The following is an 18,888-nucleotide window of genomic DNA, read 5'->3' as shown; positions in this document are numbered from 1 at the left end:
CTGTAATACAAGGATAAAATTCCTTGGAGTTCTTGTAATATCAAAAAACACAAAAGATGAGCTACAATGGTTTATTAACAGCACGCTCCAGTCCTCCACCTAAGTCCTTGTATTGTGTGTGTACACATGCACATACAGACATATTATGGTGCAGATGTTTCTATTTGAAACTTGGTTTGCGTATGTTCTAAATGTCTTCACGTAAGAGTATTGTTCAGTCCTAGCCAGCGTTGTGTTCCCTGCAAGTCAAGCAGAGTAGTGTGGAAATTTGCACTGGAGCTTATTTACCATGACCCTAACTAGGGCTTTGGGTAATCTATTTTGAGAGTACTATGTACATACTTTAAAAAAAAAAAAAATTAAATAAAACCCATCATCTTTACACCAACTGTAACTCTTCTTTGAGCAGTGGTAGTGAAATAATAATCATGTATGTAGTTGATTTTATTAAGATATTTTCAACAGTTCCTAACCAAGTTTTGTTTACTCCTTTCAGTCGACCTGCTAAAAGGCCTACTTTCACACAATCTGAAAGTTCCAGACATGAAAAACAAACTCAGAAGCAACACCATCGTAATAAGAGAGAAGGTAAATGGCATAAACATGGTCGCACTAATGGAAGACATATGGCAAATCTTGAAATAGAATTGGGGCAATTACCCTTTGATCCAAAATATTAAGTAATTTGTGTATGGTAAAATCAGGAAGATACAAGTAGATAATTTCTAGTGGTTCCTCAATGGAAACTAATTGTTTTTCAACAAAACTGCAAGGTGCACGTGTTTCTTCATACAGATTGATTTTTACCCTATTGTTCAAAAGCATCAATCAAACTTCCTAACTCGCATTTTCTCTAGTGTTGCTTTACTGTTCTTTGGAAATGATTTTGGTTGTAGTTGTACTGTTATGGAAACTAGGTGTGTTGTTACTTGTGTGAAAAATAGGCTTAATTGCATTCCATTAGTATAGTTCAAAATTGAATCATCCATAATGTACATGTAATTAACATGGTTTGGTGTACTAACTTCATTTCATCCTTCAGAAAGTAGATCTAAATTATGGCAATGCATCTGTGAATGTTTTGTAATCTTATACTTGCTTCTTGTCTTTTTTGGGGGTTCAAGAGCCTGTTGACTTATGAAGAATTTGCTGTGCTGCATTCTAATCAGCTTACTGACATATGCACTTGAAATTTCTTGCACATCTGCATATTGTGGAAGAAAAATAAAGAGGCGTTGTGGGTAAAAGTCTTTATTCATAAACAAATTTAGCATAGATGTACAGTCCCATAGAGGTTATGAAGTCTTGTTTTACTCCTCTCCTCTAAATCACAAATGTCATGCAGTAGCTGTTGGTGTTCTGTTAATTATTTATAAATGTCCTAAGACAGATGAACCTTGTTTTTTTCCCTCCCCTCTTAACACCAAGAGATAAGATGAGAATATTGCCACGGAAGTTCCACTTTTCCACCAGTGAAGAAGCATCACTAAACACATTACGCCCAGTATAATCCTTATCTACTGGCTGTACATTTGAGCCAGACCTGTCAATTTTTCTTACCTATTTTCAAGTATCACTGCCCTCTGTTCTGTACTAGAAGGTTGTTTAACCAAGACACCACTGTACAATATTGAGTTCAGTTGGTTCCAGTTCAGAAACTGATCTTGAAGCATGCTTCATTTCACCCTTCTTGTGTAGACATAGATGTGGCTTCCAATTCGTCCTTGAGGCATATGGGTGTGAAAGACAGTAGCTGTTCTCTCATAACCATTTAGGACAAGAAACGATGATATTTCCTGTAAATAAATACACTTTCGTTTCCAAACAGTCCGGCATTTTTATACTGGTGGGGTACAGAACTGTGTTCCTAAACTTCTATTAAACCAACCACTCAGCTACCCATGGAAGTTAGGTTCTGTGTTGTGGGAAGAAATACCAACCATACCATATCATGACCCTTGGTTAGAGTGAAATCTTGGTCACCTCCCGCAACCTTGAGTAAATGGACTTTACGGAAGAGTTGAAGGGGAAGGAATTCTGCTGATTGCAGGCTGCTTTGCTCACTTCATGCCCATAAAGTCACTCAAGGCAAACCATATAGGTTGTGTCTGTGCACCTCAAACTTGCCTTGGCACTGTTTTGAAGATAGCTGCCTCACAGCAGTACTTCATGACATGAAGGATTTGCTGGGTACCCATGCATGCCCTCTCTGGGATCTTTCCCTTCACTACAGTGACAATAGAACATTTGCCCAAATACAGCATAGCTACAAGTCATACATTTTTAAAGGCTAAAGAACATTTTCAAAGCTGCAATTTCAGCTCTCATTTCTATTTCTTGTGAAAATTTGTGTTCATAGCCTGATTTAGATAAAGTTAACTTGCAATTAACATACCTGTTCTAGCACACTGAAGAAGACCAAGTGAGTAGGTAATGTACCATTGTAAAACTCCTCATTAAGCCACTTGAGAGGATTAGAGTAAAATATATCTGCTTCGTCAAGGTAACTCTCTTTTCCAGTTAGGTCTGGAGGACATTGAAGGAATCTCATTGGCAGAGGACAGTGAACGTGGCTAGGAGGGGGGAAAAAATGGTTGAGATCCAGTGTTAAGTGATCACTTTAGATCTTAGTTTCAATTAAGGATGCTATATTGTAGACTGTAAAACTTCTTGTTCTCTTATTTTCCCATTATCAGTAGGTGCATTTTTCCCTTCTGTGCTAGATACATAATTTTTTCTCATCTCTGTATTTCAAATAAGCATACAGAAAGTAAAATGAGGTGCCAGTAGTGAGTGTAGTTGCAACTGGAGAGGTTCAAAGGAAGCAATAATCCACAATCTGATTTATTGTAGATTTTAATAGCAAAAAGACCATCCTGAGTGACCTCAGTCCTTTACTGGAGCCCATTTTGAAAATATTATGTTGTGTTAATTCTTTAATTTTGTATATATCAGGATGTGTTACATAGTTCTGGAAGAGTTACTTTAGTCATGTCATACATAATAGTTCTATCTGTTAACCTGGTAGCAGAAGTCAAGGAAATAAGCATTACATCTTGACTTCCTGCAGTAGTTAAATATTAGAGAAGGAGTGAAGCAATGCAAACTCCTAGGGCAAACATATGTGTAACACTAAGCTGTTTTGGTAAAACAGGAAAAAATGCAGATGCTGGGTGGAGTAAACAATATGAAAGATCCACTTTTCCAATTTATTATTTCATACAGAGTTAACACAGACTGAACAATTTGGTAATAGATGCACATTATCCCACAAATAATTCAATATATTTGAGGGGGGGAAATTGTATGCTTGAGTAGCTTTAGTATTACAAATTGTATTTGCTACTTTATTACCTGTAAAAAGGAGTAGAGTGGCATGGCATCATTACAAAGACAGAAGCCCATGATTGGTTAGAAGAATTGTTACAGAGCTGCTGCATATGAATCATGACATCAAGAGAGCCACGTTGGTGAATCAAACCCGTGTACAGGGCTGGGAGTAAATTTGATAAAAGCAGGAAGGTTATTGCTGATTTCTTCCATGTTTTCAATTGTTTAAGAGAATATCCTAAAGTGAGAAATATAAAATAGTTAAGCAGATAAACAAGTGTTAACTATTAGTCTACAGCTCTCTTTTGACATAGTGCAACTTACTGAAAAATATGGATTCCACACTCAAGTTAATGAGAGGTTAACCCCTTGAACCTATTTTGTGATTCAGAGCTGCAATTAGGACAGGTTCACCCAAGCCAATGTTTAATTTTTCTAGGCTTGTATTTAATTCCATAGGATGGGAAATCATTTAAGAAGAGGACAGTGAATCAGTTTGAACAAATAAGTGAAGACTGTTACTGAAGTGTCTGGTTCAAGGGGCAACAAGGAAGGGCAGAGCACAACATACTTCCCCCACTGTCAGTAATATGGCGCTCTGGTCTCTCCAACACTTAAAAAGGCCTGAAGCAGGTCACTGTACTCCAAATGAATTGCTTCTGTAGCAAGGGAAGTGGGGTTAGGTGCTAAGTAATGCTTCAGCAGCTCTGGGATGAAGGGAAAAAAGCAGCAGGGAGCTTCAAAATTACAGTGACGGGTGTTGACTCTTTATCAAAGGCTACCTTTCTGCAGTTAAGTGGGCTGTTAACAAAAAAGCAAGATGGTATAAAACACCTGACTAGGACCTTGTCTACAAACTTAAGATGAACCAGTTCAACTTCTATCAGTTTTTAAATTTACTTTGTTAAACCAGGGCAACTCCTGTGTAGACATTCTTATTTAAGCTTAAATCATGATTATTTTAGTTACAGCTATTTCTAATGAATGTAAACTAAACCAAAATAAGCCTGGCTTAAACTGAAATAAGAGTGTCCACACAGGGTTGCCCTGGTTTAAATAAAGCTGTTTAAAATTTGTGTGTTAACAAGTCCCAAAAATCTATTCTTTGTAATTTTGCCCAGCATTCATGGCTTTTGTGATATTGTTTCACCAGGGCCCTCATTATTCTTATGGCTTTAGATCAGGGGTGGGCAAACTTTTTGGCACAAGGGCCACATGTGGGTATAGAAATTGTATGGCGGCCAATGAATGCTCATGAAATTGGGGTTGGAGTGTGGGCTCCAGGGTGGGGGCCAGAAATGAGGAATTCAGGGTGCAGTAGGGGGCTCTGGGCTGGGGATGAGGGGTGGGGGCAGAGGCTCTGGGGTGTAGGAGGGTGCTCCGGGCTGGGACTGAGGGGTTCGAAGGCTGGGAGGGAGATCAGGGCTAGGCTCGGGATGAGGAGTTTGGGGTGCAAGAGGGTGCTCCAGGCTGGGACCAAGGGGTTCAGCGGGTGGGAGAGGGATCGGGGTGCAGGTTCAGGGCAGCACTTACCTCAAGCAGCTCCTGGAAGCAGCAGCATGTCCTCCAGGGAGCTCTGTTGCTGGCTGCCCTGCCCACGGGCACCACCCCTGCAGCTCCCTTTGGCCGCAGTTTCCAGCCAATGGGAGCTGCGAGGTCGGGGCAGAGTCAACTTGCAGAGCGGAGCCCCCTGGCTGCTCCTATGTGTAGGAGCCGGAGGGAGAACGTGCTGCTGGTTCTGGGAGCCGCGCGGAGTGGCCCCAGACCCTGCTCCCCAGCGGGATCTCGAGGGCCGGATTAAAACGGCTGGCGGCCGTAGTTTGCTTTAGAGGTAACATTTAGCTGTGCACCTAGACAATAGTTGCTCCTGCCCCTCTGATTCAATCTGTTTTGGTGGGGCTGTAAGTGAATAGAAGACTAATTCTAAACAAGCTATGACTAGCATGCAACTTGACCATAACTAATCTACAGCCTATATTTCATGTAAAAAAGTTTCTACAGCCGGGTAATCACCACACAACATTTAAAATCCAAATGCTTACCACAAAACACCATGCAAAATGGCAGTACGGGATAGATAAACCTGAATTCTTTGTGGCTCAACATGCTGTAACAAAACAGGTATGGTACTACTGAAATAAAGTTATATAAATCACAGGTTTGTTGTCAATTCAATAGCATGTAGGGAGAGAAAAGACAACTTTAACAGATTTTTTAAAAACTGAGTAGTGAGCCTCCTCTTTGCAGTCTCGGCTGGAGGTTTCTGCTCTATCTGAATCCATTCCTTGTCCCCCAGCATGAAATATATGGGGCATGAGGAAGGGATTCAGTTAATGTGGTGGTTCAGATAATAGTGTTTTAGAAAACAGGAGCATACTGCAGCTGCAAACAAACTAACATTTTCCAGAAACTTTACTAACATATGCCAACTGCTCCTCCTTATCTGTCTGTTGGAGGCATTCAGTCACCCCATTTACATGAAGAAAGGAGTACAATAAATATCATGCTTGACTATTGTGACGTTAATCACATACTGCCTACAGGTAGGTGTTTTTACACCCTGGCAATGAACATATTAAAATCTAGATCAGTGTTTCCCAAACTTGGGACGCCGCTTGCGTAGGAAAAGCCCCTGGTGGGCCAGGCCAGTTTGTTTACCTGCCGTGTCCGCAGGTTCAGCCAATCGCAGCTCCCACTGGCCGCGGCTCACTGCTCCAGGCCAATGGGGGCTGCGGGAAGGGCGGCCAGTACGTCCCTCTGCCTGCGCCACTTCCAGCAGCTCCCATTGGCCTGGAGCAGCGAACCGCGGCCAGTGGGAGCCGCGATCGGCCCACCAGGGGCTTTCCCTACACATGTGGTGTTCCAAGTTTGGGAAACACTGATCTAGATCATAATTAGTACTTTAGTAATTTTGTGAGTGGGCAACAAAATAGTAGATAAAATTCAGTGCTGATAAATGCAAAGTAATGCACATTGTTTGTATAGTTGGGATTGTTTTCCAAAGTGATGGGGTCTAAGTTAGCTGTTACAGCTGAAGAAAGAGATCATGGAGTCATTGGGGATAGTACTCCAAAAACATCCGCTCAGTATGCAGCAGCAGTCCAAAAAAGCTAATCATGTTAGGAACCATTAGGAAAGGGATAGATAAGACAGAAAATATCAGAATGCCACTATATAAATCCATGGTACGCGCACACCTTGAACACTGCATGCAGTTCTGGTCTCCCCATCTCAGAGAGATATTAGACTTGGAAAAGGTACAGAGAAGGACAACAAAAATGGAGAAAGTAAATAAGGAAGTGTTATTTACCCCTTCACATAACACAAGAACCAGGGGTCACCCAATGAAATTAACATGCAGCAGGTTTAAAACAAAAGAAAGTATTATGTGTCACAACGCAGTGTCAACCTATAGAACTCTTTGTCAAGGGATGTTGTGAAGGCCAAAACTATAAAGAATTAGGTAAGTTCAAGGAGGGTAGGTTCATCAATAGCTATTTATCAAGATATGGTCAGCGATGCAACCTGTAAGGAGAGACTGTTACCTTGTCATAAGCTGCTGTTCAAAATTCCAAGTGAGGAAAAGTGCTGATGGTGAATCAAAACTTAGCTGGGCACACAACAACTATGGAGCCAAGATTCATCTAAGCTAGGACAGCTGTGCACCATACTACTACTCAATACAGTCCTATAACTTGTGGGGTCAGCCACAGGAGGCCCACCCTATTATACCTGGATCAAGTGATGTATAACTATCACAGTGGCTCGAATGCCAGCCCCCCCTGCAGGTAGTGTAGGGGGCATGATTAGGGCATCAGACTACTTTAACTTGTGCCAGGGGACTGGAGCCGTAGAGGATTGGGCCAGCGCAAGGTAGTTTAAAACCATCTTTGCATCATCCCTCAGTTTTGAGTTGGACTAACAACTGATGTCACAACTGTGACCCAGTTACAAAATTTTTCTATATTTTATTAATACCATGTTCTGAAGCAGGGGAAGGCCTTTAACATTGTTTGATATTTAAATAATCACTGTCACCTGTTTCACCTTCACATGGAACTGTCTGTTTCTACAGTGAGTTGTGTGTGAAGAGCCTGAACAAACTAATCCTCACTGCCATTTCTCATCCCCTGCGACCTTCACCTCTGGTTGTTGTATAAATGACAAAAGACAGGACTGATTTTTATATTGTAGTAATATTTGAATTGCTCCATATGCAAGTCTTTACAGGAGATTTCAGAAATCTTGAGTGAAATTAAACAAAATAATGTGATTGTCTTTAACAGGCCTCAGATAAACCAAACTTTCAAACTCATTCTGCTGCTGAAAGCAAACACCTTTTAGTGATTCAATGAAGTTTTCAATTTTTCTGCAATGCCCAATCTGCTCTCTAATCATTGACTGTGCCACCACCAACAGTTTAGAATGATTCCATTAAGCCACTGTAGTAGGGTTAAATGCAGCTATGTCATACCATTGAGTAATTTATTGTCAAATATTTGGATTATTTGTTTAATTCATTGGACACTGCAATTTGAATTAAATTTTCTTTGCATTAATTTCAAAAATTTGTTCTAGAGAAAATAAGTTATGACTTTGACTTTAAAAATAATGTGACTAGTTCAAAGTTAATTACCTCTAAGGGAGCTTACCTGTATACTAACACTGTCCAAACCACTACCATTAGAAGGATGCGATACCTCTTTGGTGCCTGGATGCAGCCGTGAATAAAGAAGGGTAGATGGGTGCCCAAAATAACCGGCAATCCCTGGGTCAAGTACCAATGCCAAGGATGAGAACCATAAAATGTTCCCAAATTCTGTAGCACATTAAACTTCAAGAATTTCAGCTGAACCAGTATCCACTAAAAGATTAAAAAAAAATGAATTAATGTTAAGTATGAAAACGTTAGATTAAGTCTGTCCGGTTCTGTTATGCAACACTGCCATTAAAGGATACCATGATTTAAATTTTTACCTAAAATCATTACAGCAAGTTTTTAAAGTAAAAACTATCTTGTGAAAGCAATTTAGTTACTTTCAGCAGTTAATACTAGTTACAAGCTTTATGGTTTGAAAGTTTTTGACTTTTCTATCATACAGAACAGGCCTCTTATGCTGAACAAGACAAATGTGAAATGTTTTTAAAATCTACACACAATCGGTCTTATGTGGTCACTAATTCACTTCCACAAAAAGTATAGGCTCATCTTTTAGAGTTATTGAATCCTTTAAATGAGACACGGGTTGTCCATAGAACTTTTTTTTAAAAACTAGGGGCAGGATTCTCAAAATTGCTCAATGTTGGTGTAATCTGCTCCTATTTAAGTTACTATTTACTTCAATGGAAGCAGTTAGATCAATGCTGAGCACGTCTGAAAATCCTACCTTAAATATTTCATACATCCCTTCAAGCCCTATAGAATTCTCCTCTGCACACTTGAATATTGCTCTAATACTTCTGTTAACTCTGTAATGTCTCCTGTTTGGAAAAAATCTTTTCTACATATTATATGACATTGGGTTAGATGGACAACTTCAAGTTTGCCAAAACTGTCCATCTTACAGTAATGCTGGCAACAGTCATCAATATATTTAACACTTCTTACCTCGAGAGCTGTGCATCTTTACCCACGTGAAAGTTGAAAACATGCAGGATATGACTTTTGCTAATCTTTGTTTTACATAATTGATGCTGTCTACAGAAAGCATCTTTTGTAGGTAAATATTAAGCTGACGAATACTTTATGGTAACACTAGATGTCAGAAATGAGAAGTTTCACAAGCAGGTTTACTAGGACAGTGCTAACTAGGATCTGTAAATACTTATAGAAGCAAATAAATACCAAAACGCTACAACTGAGCCATCCAACAGAAATTAATGCTGAGCTAACCATAACACTACAACTCTCCCAGAACGTAAGATATGCTGCAGAGAATACCAGTGTAAAGTTTAGTTACTCTGTGCATCATTAAATTAACATGCAAATATCTCTGAACACTGACACTAAGTATCAGTGAATTGAGAAGCCGCCACATTGTTGGTCCTATTTGAAATGGCATTCTAGTGATTTAACATAAGCATAGATATTAATGGCTAGAATTATACTCATAAGATTATAGGATACAGACAAATTGTTGTTAGAGGTGATGCCAAAGGCAGAATGTACAGATCTTAAATCATTAAGACAGCAATAGCTCTTGAATTAGGAAAGTGTGGAACCATCTGCCCAAGTACAAAATTGTTAGAAATGCTTACAAATTTAATTTAAGACATTGTATGGCAACTTACCTCACCAAAAAATACACGATCGATTATTAAAGAAATCCCTAGAGTGACCAATCTGCAAAAATCAAGAAAAAGCTCCTTGTATTACTGACATCTTCTGAATGTTTAGATTACACATTTCTTCAGCCTGCCTCTACAATTTATTGTGTGTGTGTCACTGCCCCCTAAACTAGTCACAGTTATTTGAGTGAATCACCAACACTTATCCTTTCTGGAACAATCACTGGTTGGCTTGGAGGTGGTCCTCATACTTTCCCCTCATGAGCTCTTTCCATGAAACCTCCCTCTTGTGGGGGATGCTTCCTGTACAAACACACTGTCAGCCCCCTCTCCAAACTGCTGCCACAGTATTTTATTCTTCACTTTTGCACATCTCCCTAAGTTGAACATTCAGGAGATGTCCTGCCTCTGGCTACAGTCTTATTAGTTTAAAAAAAAAATATTGATAAGCAGAATGCCTAAAAGGAATCCTGTTAGTACGGTTTTAGATGGTAACATATAATAGTTACTATTTAGTATACACAGTGTCAAAATTCTCTGAATTAATAAAACACTTACCCTACTGGAATATAGCTGTATAGAACAAGGTCTACCTTCTTCTGTTCTTGCCAGAAATGCCTGAGCACCAAAGGTATCCATGGAATTACAGCAGTTGGACGAATAATAAATGCAAGTGCAACGAAAGTTAAATATTTGCAACTAGAAATGAAGAAAATAATAAAACAGTCAGAGTACAATTGTAAAGAGACTTAATTGCTTTTTCATTGACAGGAGTATCACATTTTTCATGTCACCATGTTTCTGGACACTGACTCAGGCAAGTACAGCATACAGACTTCTGTACACAGCTCTGCCTTTAACCTTGAATATTTGGGTGCAAACACTTACTTATTGGCCTGCTTCTATGAAAAAACTGTGTAGTAAATTAAACTATGCAAGACTATAGTTAATACATTGACTCTGATACTTGTTTGGCTTGAGTAACCATCTTTCATGTCCTTCCTAAGTTCTCACAAATTAAGTGTCTCTACACTGCCCTTTAGGTGAAATTAATGTCCCGCACAGGTGATTATTTGGTTTGAAATGAGGAACAGCAGAGTAGTAATTTTACACACCCACTGTCATCCCCTGCAGACATGCAGCAGCAACACCAGTTACCATTCCACTCAGGAACTAGAACAGCTGCAGTTTCTCCACAAACTGAGGGGTTTGGGTTGCTGGATCAACTAAGGATTAGTTTCCTATGGCCCCATCCCCAACAGCTTATTTGGAACCAGCACAAAGAACTCTTGGCACACAGAGAACTTGCAAGTGTTCCATCGATGCAGTCTTGCCTTGAAGCTTAATTGGTTTGCATGCCACTGCACTGAACCTTTGGATGAATTTCACCCTCAGTAACAAAAGGAATAGTTATCTTCTACATTATCTTTATACAAGTTGAACTAATCTTTCTAAATTCAGAAGCCTGTGCACTTGTTCAGACAGATGTAAGACATCAGGGAGGATAACAAAAAGGCAGGAAAAGTTTATAGATGAACAGAAAGCATTATTTTAACAGTTGCATCCATTTTGATTATCCCAACCAAAGGTTACCAATGTTGTTAGTGTAAATTCTCTCACCTGCTCCTCGTCTTTGAGCCTTCCATTGGATAGTAGAAAAGAGCAAAGATGGTGAGAACAGTTTCCATGGTGTTTGTTAGAGTTCTGGTACAGCAATACCATGTAAACCAAGAGCACAACTGGCAAAGGTACTAAAAACAATTATGAACAACAGGGAATGGGGGGTGGGGAAGTGTTAATACAATATTTGTATAGCCTTTAATGAAAGTGGTGATAAACCTTTCAGACATTTAATAATATCATTAACCCATTTCTTAAGTTCTGCAGTACACTGTATGCTAAAATACTAAAGGCCCATACACACGACATGTATTTCAAGGCTGAGACTCACCACCCACTTTGCTGTTTCTGCATTTTCTAGATGTCTCACTAATGAGTAAAGCTTTATGTCTGCTAGAGCTGACAGAACTGCTTGCACAAGTCTAGGGATCCAAATCTACATTAACAAAAAGAAAAAGAGAGAGAAAGTTTACTTATTTTTCTGACTCTTGTTTCTGAAGCCCCTATTAACTCCCAAGTTTAATTGCAATATATAAAATGAGGAGATTCTTGAAACATCAATCCACTGAGGAAACTAAAGGTATATGACTGTCCTCTGTATGTTTTGGTGGAAAGCTCTTATTTTAAATAGCATAGTCCTAGAGACAGATGAGTCCAGAGTTTCTATTAAAACCAATCAAAGACAGCGAGTCAATTTGACATTCAATTGAAAGTTTCCAGAAACTCAAGGCAGCACTTTCAAAATTGTTCCACAATGATGTAACTCATCTTTAAATGAAGTCAGTGGGAGTTTTATTCATTATCTTCAATGGAAGCAGAGTTATGTCAATACTGAGGGCTTTTGAAAAAAACCTACCCTCAGATTCTGTTCAGTTGTTAGTTATTTGCAGTACCTGGTCTTATACTTGCAGCCAAAGTAATCTACTAATTAGAGAGCTACTGAGTAAATCATGTTCTGAGTCTAATGGCTAAGGATATGGTTTAATCACGGAGGTCACAAATTCCAAGACTTTAATGAACCTCTGTGACTACAGCCCCTGCCACAATGGCTGCAGTGGGGGCGGGAGCTGTCAGTCCGCTCACTCCATTATTTGTACTAAAAGTCATGGGCAGGTTGCAGGCTTCCATGAATTTTTGTTTATTGCCTGCGACCTGTCTGTGACTTTTACAAAAAATAACCATGACAAAATTTTAACCTTACTAGTGGTACAACACTATCTTCTTTGACTTTTGAAGAGGTTGATAGAGGGCAAGAATCACCATCTACAGTCTTCAGCTCCACTCCTGCCACTGGAGCCATGCAAGTGGACCCTTGTGGCCAGGCAGAGCCACATTAACTTAATTGAGACTTCATGCACCAGCAACCGTTTCACTCACATGGCTCCAATGGCCAAACCAGGGTCTTTCATTTTATGTGGAGGGCAGTTAAATTTCCTACCTACAATGCTTTGAAATTAAATTAATTGTAAGTAGTAGCTGGGCTTTTAAAAAATATTTCCTTTATACTTACCAGCAGCTGAACATCATCCTTTGCCAGTAGCTGTAAAACTCTGTAGATAGTTGCAAAGAGTAGTGGGTATGAATAACCCCTTAAACCTTCTGCCCATTCCCAGGTCAAGTAGCCATAATTAGTAATATTAAGGATATTTAAAGAACTTAAAAGTTTTCCTATTAGTGTTCTGCTTATTCTCAGGATTTCCTGATTCTATGTCAAAAATGTTAACTCTGTGGCCATTGTCAATTAGTGATTTCTGCCAATGGTCATATTAATTTCTCACTGCCAGGGAAACCTCTAGCTTAACACCCCTCCTACCAAAAAAAGGACAGTGGTAATGACATAGCTCCAGGAAAGTTATTAGGATATAAAAGCATGGAGCAGAGAGAGCATTGTGGGGTAATAAAGTCATCACAAAGAGATGTTATTACAGTATTGAGGACACCATTACAACAAAATGAAAAAGTGAGCACACTTAGTTCAGTTCTAGAAAGATTCCACTCATTTTAACTTCAAAAAGCAAAGGATATTTGAAAACCATATGATGTGCAACTTCAAGCGACTGCCAGTATTCATCTGGAACAAAGCTTGTCTGGACTAAAAAGCAGTTAAGTACTCGCAGACTTATGGTAAACAAGACCAGATAAATGTTTTCGCCAAAAAGCTCTGAGAAAGCAAAACATTAGTTTGGAGAAAGTCCCTGTTATAGTCACTGAAATAATAATTGCTATGGCTACTGATGATTGAACAAAGGCACTCTCTTTAAAATGATAGCTTTGAACTGTATTGTAGCCTGATCTTAGAAGTTAGATATATGGTAGCATTTTTTAACAAATTTCATTATAAGAAAAAATACCATCATACTTCATCTTTTCTCAAGAAGTTCCATCATTTTATGTCCCATTTTGCTATTTGCACTTTAACAGCATTATTCCTCATAGCCTCCAGTTTGATTCCATGTTGAAGTCTTAAATGATTGCAAACTACTGTATCATCAAATCAATTGCAGTGACTGAAGAAGGATCGAAATCCAAATTAAAACTGAATTTAGTGAGAACTTTTCAACCAAGTACCTTGGACAGTTGTTAGTGAGAAGAAAGCATTAATGGCTTTGGGTTAGTTATTCTTCCCCACAGTGGGCTTCCTCCCCCACCCTTTTTTTTTTTTTTTAAGTTGCTCTCTTCTCTGGAATCTCAGCTTTTATTATATATATATATATATATATATATATATATATATAAAAATAAAATTTAAAAGTAAGCCACTGGCTCTCAAGTTTGTAAACATGAATGGAATGTAACTGCTGTAGTAGTGTCTGATTTTGCAGAATCTGAAAAATTGGCTGAGGGGTGAGTAGTCCTGTTCATTTCACTGATTACTGACTCTGATGTCCATTTGAATTAACTATTTCACAACTGATCAAAGCATGTAAGAAAAGTGAGGAATGGATGGAGGACAGGGGGAGCAACCAAAAAAGTGTTACTTTCCCAAGGTTCCAGTGGTTGCAACCAATGTTCTTCAGAGTCCCCTGCTACAGGGTCAGTTATGGTAGCCTCCTTCTACCCGAGCAATGGTGGCAGCAGAATGACATCTTTAGGGGCCTAATTGCCGGGTCAGGCTGCTCCCTCCCTTACTGCCACTAGCTGCAACTGCTGCTCCTCCCCTCTGCTGGAGACTGTCTACAAACTCAACTCAAGCACATCAGCTATACAGAGTTCTCCAGTTTCTCTTTACAAATGTGAGCTTGGAACTTTTTAACGTAAAGTATTAGATTCTAATGTCAACACTTGACTTTGGGAACATGCTACTTTTCTTACGTCTTCATGTAATCATGGGTGTAGCCTATCCTATCCTAACCAATGGTGAAGTCTAGCAGAACATATATACGAAGTCTTGAAGTGCACAATCTGCTGCAAATGACATCTCACGCTGGGGTCTCGAGGAGGCCAGAGTTTCAGCAAGGACTGCTTCCCCCGCCCCGCTCCGCCCCTTGCAGAAAATACTTGCCCCTTGGGTTCCTCCCACTTGCGCAACTAACAACAAGAGACGGCAGGCACCTGGCCTACTCTCGGCTGGGAGGGCACCGAGACCACCCCCGGCCCAAGCAGCCGGTGGGTGAAGCCTGCCCCTCCGTAGGGGTGTCTCGCTAAGCGGCGGAGCTCCCTCTCCAATCGCTGCCAGCCGGGGTCAGAGGGCTCAGCGCGACACCGCTCTTTGCCTCCTCCACCGCCAGTCCGGCCTCAGGCCCTTCCCCCAGAGCTTCTCCTCACCTGGGCCCCGCTCCCCGCCGGCCCCCGGGGCAGCGCTGTATAGCGCAGATTTTCTCTGGCGGAGCCGCACGGTGTCGGCACTGCGGCTCCGGCGGCGGGAGAAGAACCCGCCCTCGCCCCCTGCCTGCATGTCGGACTCAGCTCTGCACGGAGCCTCGAGGCCTGCCGGGCCCCTCCCCCGTCCGCATTGGGCGGAGCCAGGGTGACGCTCGGGGGCGAGGCTGCGGCCATGCCGGAGCTTTCGGGGGCTGGCAGAGCAGTTAGGGGCGGGCGCTTGGGATAAAATTCAGCGGAGGGAGCGATAACGTCCCTGGGGGCGGGGGCCAGGCGCTGTACTTCCGGCTGCTTGTCTGGCCTATGGAGGCTTCATCTCTCTGGTTTAATGGGTTCGACAAAGGGGCCTCGGAGGTAAGGCGGCGCGCGCGGCTCCGCGGTGGGAGGGGTTTGCGGGGCCAGGCTCTGGGCAGGGAGGCGGGGGCTGATGTCTCCGGAGTCTCTCCTCCCGCTTCTCTATCCCGGCCCCCGATTGATGGGGGGTGTGTGTGTTTGTGCCCCCCCTCCTCAGCTTTGCTGAGCCCTGCACGGGGCTGCTGGGCGCGTGCGGCTCCCCCTACAGCTGCCCCCGCCTCCGTGCCCTTCCTTGGCTGCCCGCGGGTGGGGCTGCGCTCGGGCCATGGGGCGCCGCCCCCTCGTTCTCCCTCCGCCCCTAAATCCTCCCCGGTCTCGTGGGAGGGCGAAGGACCGCGGGAAGCGCCGCGCTCTCGTCTTGAGGCGCCTCTCGGGCTTCAGCTCTCCCGTGCCCGGCGAGCTCAGCGCTTTCAGCGCTCAGCTCTCTGCTGCCTGCCCTGCCTGGGTAGTCCCGCCGCTGGCCCCGAGCCTTCATCCGGCGCTGGTAACAGGGATTTCAAGTAGCACTTCTGTCATTACACCTAGTGACCAATACTTAGTGTACCGCCATGGAAAGCCGGATTGCCGTGAGCTAAGGCAGCGTGCCCCCGTGTGGAGGCATTGCCTCGGGGGAGAGACTAACTGCGAACGGACACAGAGCAGCGGCCGTGTAAGTTCTCCCTACCCTGCCCTACTAACGCTGCTGTTGACGGAGACTGTAATCGGCTTCAACTTTCTGAAGGGGAGTTGAACTTCTAAAAAGTTTTAGGAAATGCTGAGAGAGTTTACTACCATAATTTGTATGTGTTTATCATTTAACTATGGCAGTGCCTTACAGAATGGACAAACACATCCCCTCTACTGAAGAGCTGACAGGCAAATGTGATCTATTGGATGATATTGGAGCTAGTACCCATAAAAACCTCAATCCTGTACTGGAGAGAGAGGAAAAAGACCTCCACGCCCCTGATCTTTTTGTATTATACAGTACAGAATCTGTGATCCAGCTCCTCCATAAAACCAAGAGAAACCTGCTTTTTACATGAAGCAGTATTTACAAGAGAGCAGCACGTCTATCTTACCATCAGTAACTGAACACCAGCTGTTAATCATGATTGGAGTTCTTGCTCTGAAAATTGGAACAGAGCCATAATTCTTATGCTATCTCATTTTAGGTGCAAAATATAAATATTTATATTGGTCTTAGACCCATCTGTTTACAGTTCAAATTGATTTAAGTGGAAATTGTGTGCATGGGTGATGGCAGAATATGTTTTGTTTTTGTTTTGTATAGCAGCCCTTACCCAAAGTAACTGATAGTCACGTGTCCATACTTCATTCTTTTTGGACTGCAACAAACATTACAATGAGTAACAATTTACATTTACTTTCATTTATATGCAGATCTGAAGATTTTGGTTGGCTACTCAGATGTCTTTAGAGTATCTTTGAAGACAGGTGTGGCAAGTTACAGCTTTGGCTATTAAAATGTATGGTAAAGTGCCATTACCTCATATCTTTCTGGGGGCTCTCCTTGGAGTAGCAGGAGGATTCTACATCTATAAACCAATATTTGAACAATATCACAGAAAACAGAATACATTAAAAGAAAAGCTGCAAGCAACAGAACTAGAAGAGAAGAAAGAATAGCAGAGATTACATGGAGCTGCTTGGTGATATTGGCTTGGACACTGCAAACTTTTGTTCTGAGATCAAAATAAGTCTATTCTTCAAAATGAAACTGGTTTATCTTGGTGAAGAATAAATATGCTTTTTAATTAATGTAAATGTGTTATTTTCTAATATGGCCAGCTGCACATACATTGACCGAATTGCATTTGATTCCACTGACATTTTTCTTTAAAATTATAGGTTTCTAGTCTTATGCAAATTTAGAGTTAGGTCTGTCACTCTGCCCTTAGTCCTAACCCCATTGGGAATAGAAAGCATACTTGTTGTACACCTCCACCCTGATATAACACGACCTGATATAACATGGGTTCGCATACAACGCGATAAAGCAGCACTCCTGCAGATCGGTGTGTCAGCTCCGAGCCGGAGCACTCCGCTTCCCACTGCCGGTGGGCGCGGGGAGGTTGGGGAAAGGACGCCCCCTGTACTCACCTGCGGCGGGAAGTGGAGCGCCGCAGCTCGGAGTTGGTGGAGTGGAGCAGGCTGGGCTGCTCTGCTTCCTGCTGCTGGTGAGTGTGGGGCCTTCCCCTCCCCCCCCCCCAACACACACACCCCAGTGACACGTCTGGGGCTGGGACAAGGAAAGCGGAGTGGGCTGAGGCCGCGTCGCCCCGCTTCCTGCCACAGGTAAGTGTGGGGGGTATCCTTTTCCCCAATCTCCCTGCACTCACTGGCAGCAGCGGAAGCGGATCAGCCTGGCCCCAGCCCGCTCCACTCTGCCAGCTCCCAGCCGTGGCGCTCCGCTTCCCGCTGCAGGTGAGTACAGGAGGCATCCTCTCCTCAACCACCCTGCTCTTGCTGGCGGCAGGAAGCTGGCAGAGTGGAGCAGGCTGGGGTCGGGCTGCTCCACTTCTCACCGATGCCAGTGAGTACCTGTCAGGGGGTGGGGTGTGTGCATAGGGGTCAGGGAGCAGGGGGGTTGGGTAGGGAGTGCAGTCCTGGGGGTGATTAGGGACAGGGGTCTCTGGAGGGGGCAGTCAGGGGACAAGGAGCAGGGGGGCTAAAGCAAGTTCAATATAATGCAATCTCACCTATAACACGGTAAGATTTTTTTTGGTTCCGGAGGACCGCATTATATCGGGGTTGAGGTGTATGTGTGATCTGAGAGTGGAATGTGTTACCCAACACTGAGTTTCTTAGCTCTTTAGCAGCATGTTACAACCTTCATGCTGTAAAAGTAGAAAATTAAACATAGAAGAGTGCCTTTTAGGGAGAGATGCTTCCTAATGGTGTGAGCAGAGGGCTGAAAGGGTCAGGGCCTGCTGAGTTCTAGTTTCAAATCTGACACTGACTTTCAATGTGTCTTGTTTTGTTGGGGGTAGGGGGGCAAGTCACTGACTTCTCTGTACCTCAGTTTCATTGTTACTAAAATGGGGCTAATGCTTACCTGGGATTTCTCACAGGGAATTGTGGTGATTAGATAGCTAGTAAATGTCAAGTGCTTTGGTGGTAGTAGGTGTGCTTATTAGTCTGTCCTCCACTCTCAGTGCAGGATTGCTCCCTACCAACTATTTCTTAATGTCTTGTCCATTGTGGTTCTAATGTTCTACTTGATGGGACTCTTTAGGGGTCAATGCGTAAGTCTAAGAAGTCACCCTTTGGAGACTACTTCAGCACAAAGTTTGAGATGTTGTATATGTGAATTTGAAAACAGTCACCATAATAAACAAAATCTGGTGTTATGGTGAAATGGCAGTGCACATGTTCATAGTATTAATTTTAAAAGCATAACTCTTGGAAGAGCTTTTTTAATTCAAATCCAGGTGGTGTCCATATGGAATCCCATTTGGACAACACAAGAAAAGT

At 42.3% G+C, this 18,888-nt stretch overlaps 3 protein-coding genes across 19 annotated transcripts in view; 2 read left to right on the top strand and 1 right to left on the bottom strand.

Moving 5' to 3' along the window:
• CCPG1 (cell cycle progression 1) overlaps window positions 1–1,092 on the top strand; it is a 68,347-nt gene extending 67,255 nt beyond the window's left edge. For all 11 annotated transcript variants that reach the window (XM_039491269.1, XM_039491268.1, XM_039491267.1 and 8 more), the window contains one exon: window positions 497–1,092. In XM_039491269.1, the coding sequence (XP_039347203.1) occupies window positions 497–680 (184 nt within the window). In that variant the 3' untranslated portion in view covers window positions 681–1,092. The remainder of the gene's footprint in view (window positions 1–496) is intronic.
• On the top strand, window positions 511–17,256 carry PIGBOS1 (PIGB opposite strand 1). 3 transcript variants are annotated; one of them, XM_039491294.1, is made up of 3 exons: window positions 15,264–15,411; window positions 15,937–16,060; window positions 16,795–17,256. In XM_039491294.1, exon 3 carries the CDS (start codon window positions 16,879–16,881, stop codon window positions 17,038–17,040), a length of 162 nt encoding a protein of 53 aa, XP_039347228.1. In that variant the 5' UTR covers window positions 15,264–15,411; window positions 15,937–16,060; window positions 16,795–16,878; the 3' UTR covers window positions 17,041–17,256. The 3 variants fall into 3 exon arrangements, with proteins under 3 accessions (XP_039347230.1, XP_039347228.1, XP_039347229.1); XM_039491296.1 differs by lacking the exons at window positions 15,264–15,411; window positions 15,937–16,060 and adding an exon at window positions 511–588; XM_039491295.1 differs by lacking the exon at window positions 15,937–16,060.
• Window positions 1,236–15,249, bottom strand: PIGB (phosphatidylinositol glycan anchor biosynthesis class B). 5 transcript variants are annotated; one of them, XM_039491278.1, is made up of 12 exons: window positions 15,004–15,207; window positions 13,264–13,399; window positions 12,749–12,866; window positions 11,570–11,674; window positions 11,239–11,369; window positions 10,177–10,317; window positions 9,622–9,673; window positions 7,983–8,194; window positions 5,373–5,437; window positions 3,355–3,568; window positions 2,396–2,573; window positions 1,236–1,796 (listed from the first exon to the last, which is right to left on the bottom strand). In XM_039491278.1, the coding sequence occupies exons 1-12, from the start codon at window positions 15,131–15,133 to the stop codon at window positions 1,677–1,679; spliced, it is 1,602 nt and encodes a 533-aa protein (XP_039347212.1). In that variant the 5' UTR covers window positions 15,134–15,207; the 3' UTR covers window positions 1,236–1,676. The 5 variants fall into 5 exon arrangements, with proteins under 5 accessions (XP_039347212.1, XP_039347213.1, XP_039347215.1 ...); XM_039491279.1 differs by lacking the exon at window positions 11,570–11,674; XM_039491281.1 differs by lacking the exon at window positions 13,264–13,399 and having other exon boundaries at window positions 12,749–12,788; window positions 15,004–15,132.
• Window positions 17,257–18,888: the final 1,632 nt, after the last annotated feature.

This window comes from Mauremys reevesii, linkage group 10 (assembly GCF_016161935.1).
Source record: "Mauremys reevesii isolate NIE-2019 linkage group 10, ASM1616193v1, whole genome shotgun sequence".
NCBI lineage: Eukaryota > Metazoa > Chordata > Testudines > Geoemydidae > Mauremys > Mauremys reevesii.
This window is presented reverse-complemented; position numbering and strand designations above follow the sequence as displayed.

Excerpts from the sequence above, each read along its gene's own strand:
- PIGB (XM_039491278.1), bottom strand. The coding sequence starts at position 15,133 with ATGCAGGCAGGGGGCGAGGGCGGGTTCTTCTCCCGCCGCCGGAGCCGC. Across the intron at positions 12,867-13,263 it reads GCACATCATATGGTTTTCAA|TTATGGCTACTTGACCTGGG; the intron begins ATATCCTTTGCT and ends TAATATTACTAA. Across the intron at positions 10,318-11,238 it reads GGCTCAAAGACGAGGAGCAG|TTGCAAATATTTAACTTTCG; the intron begins GTGAGAGAATTT and ends CTTCATTTCTAG.
- PIGBOS1 (XM_039491296.1), top strand. The coding sequence starts at position 16,879 with ATGTATGGTAAAGTGCCATTACCTCATATCTTTCTGGGGGCTCTCCTT.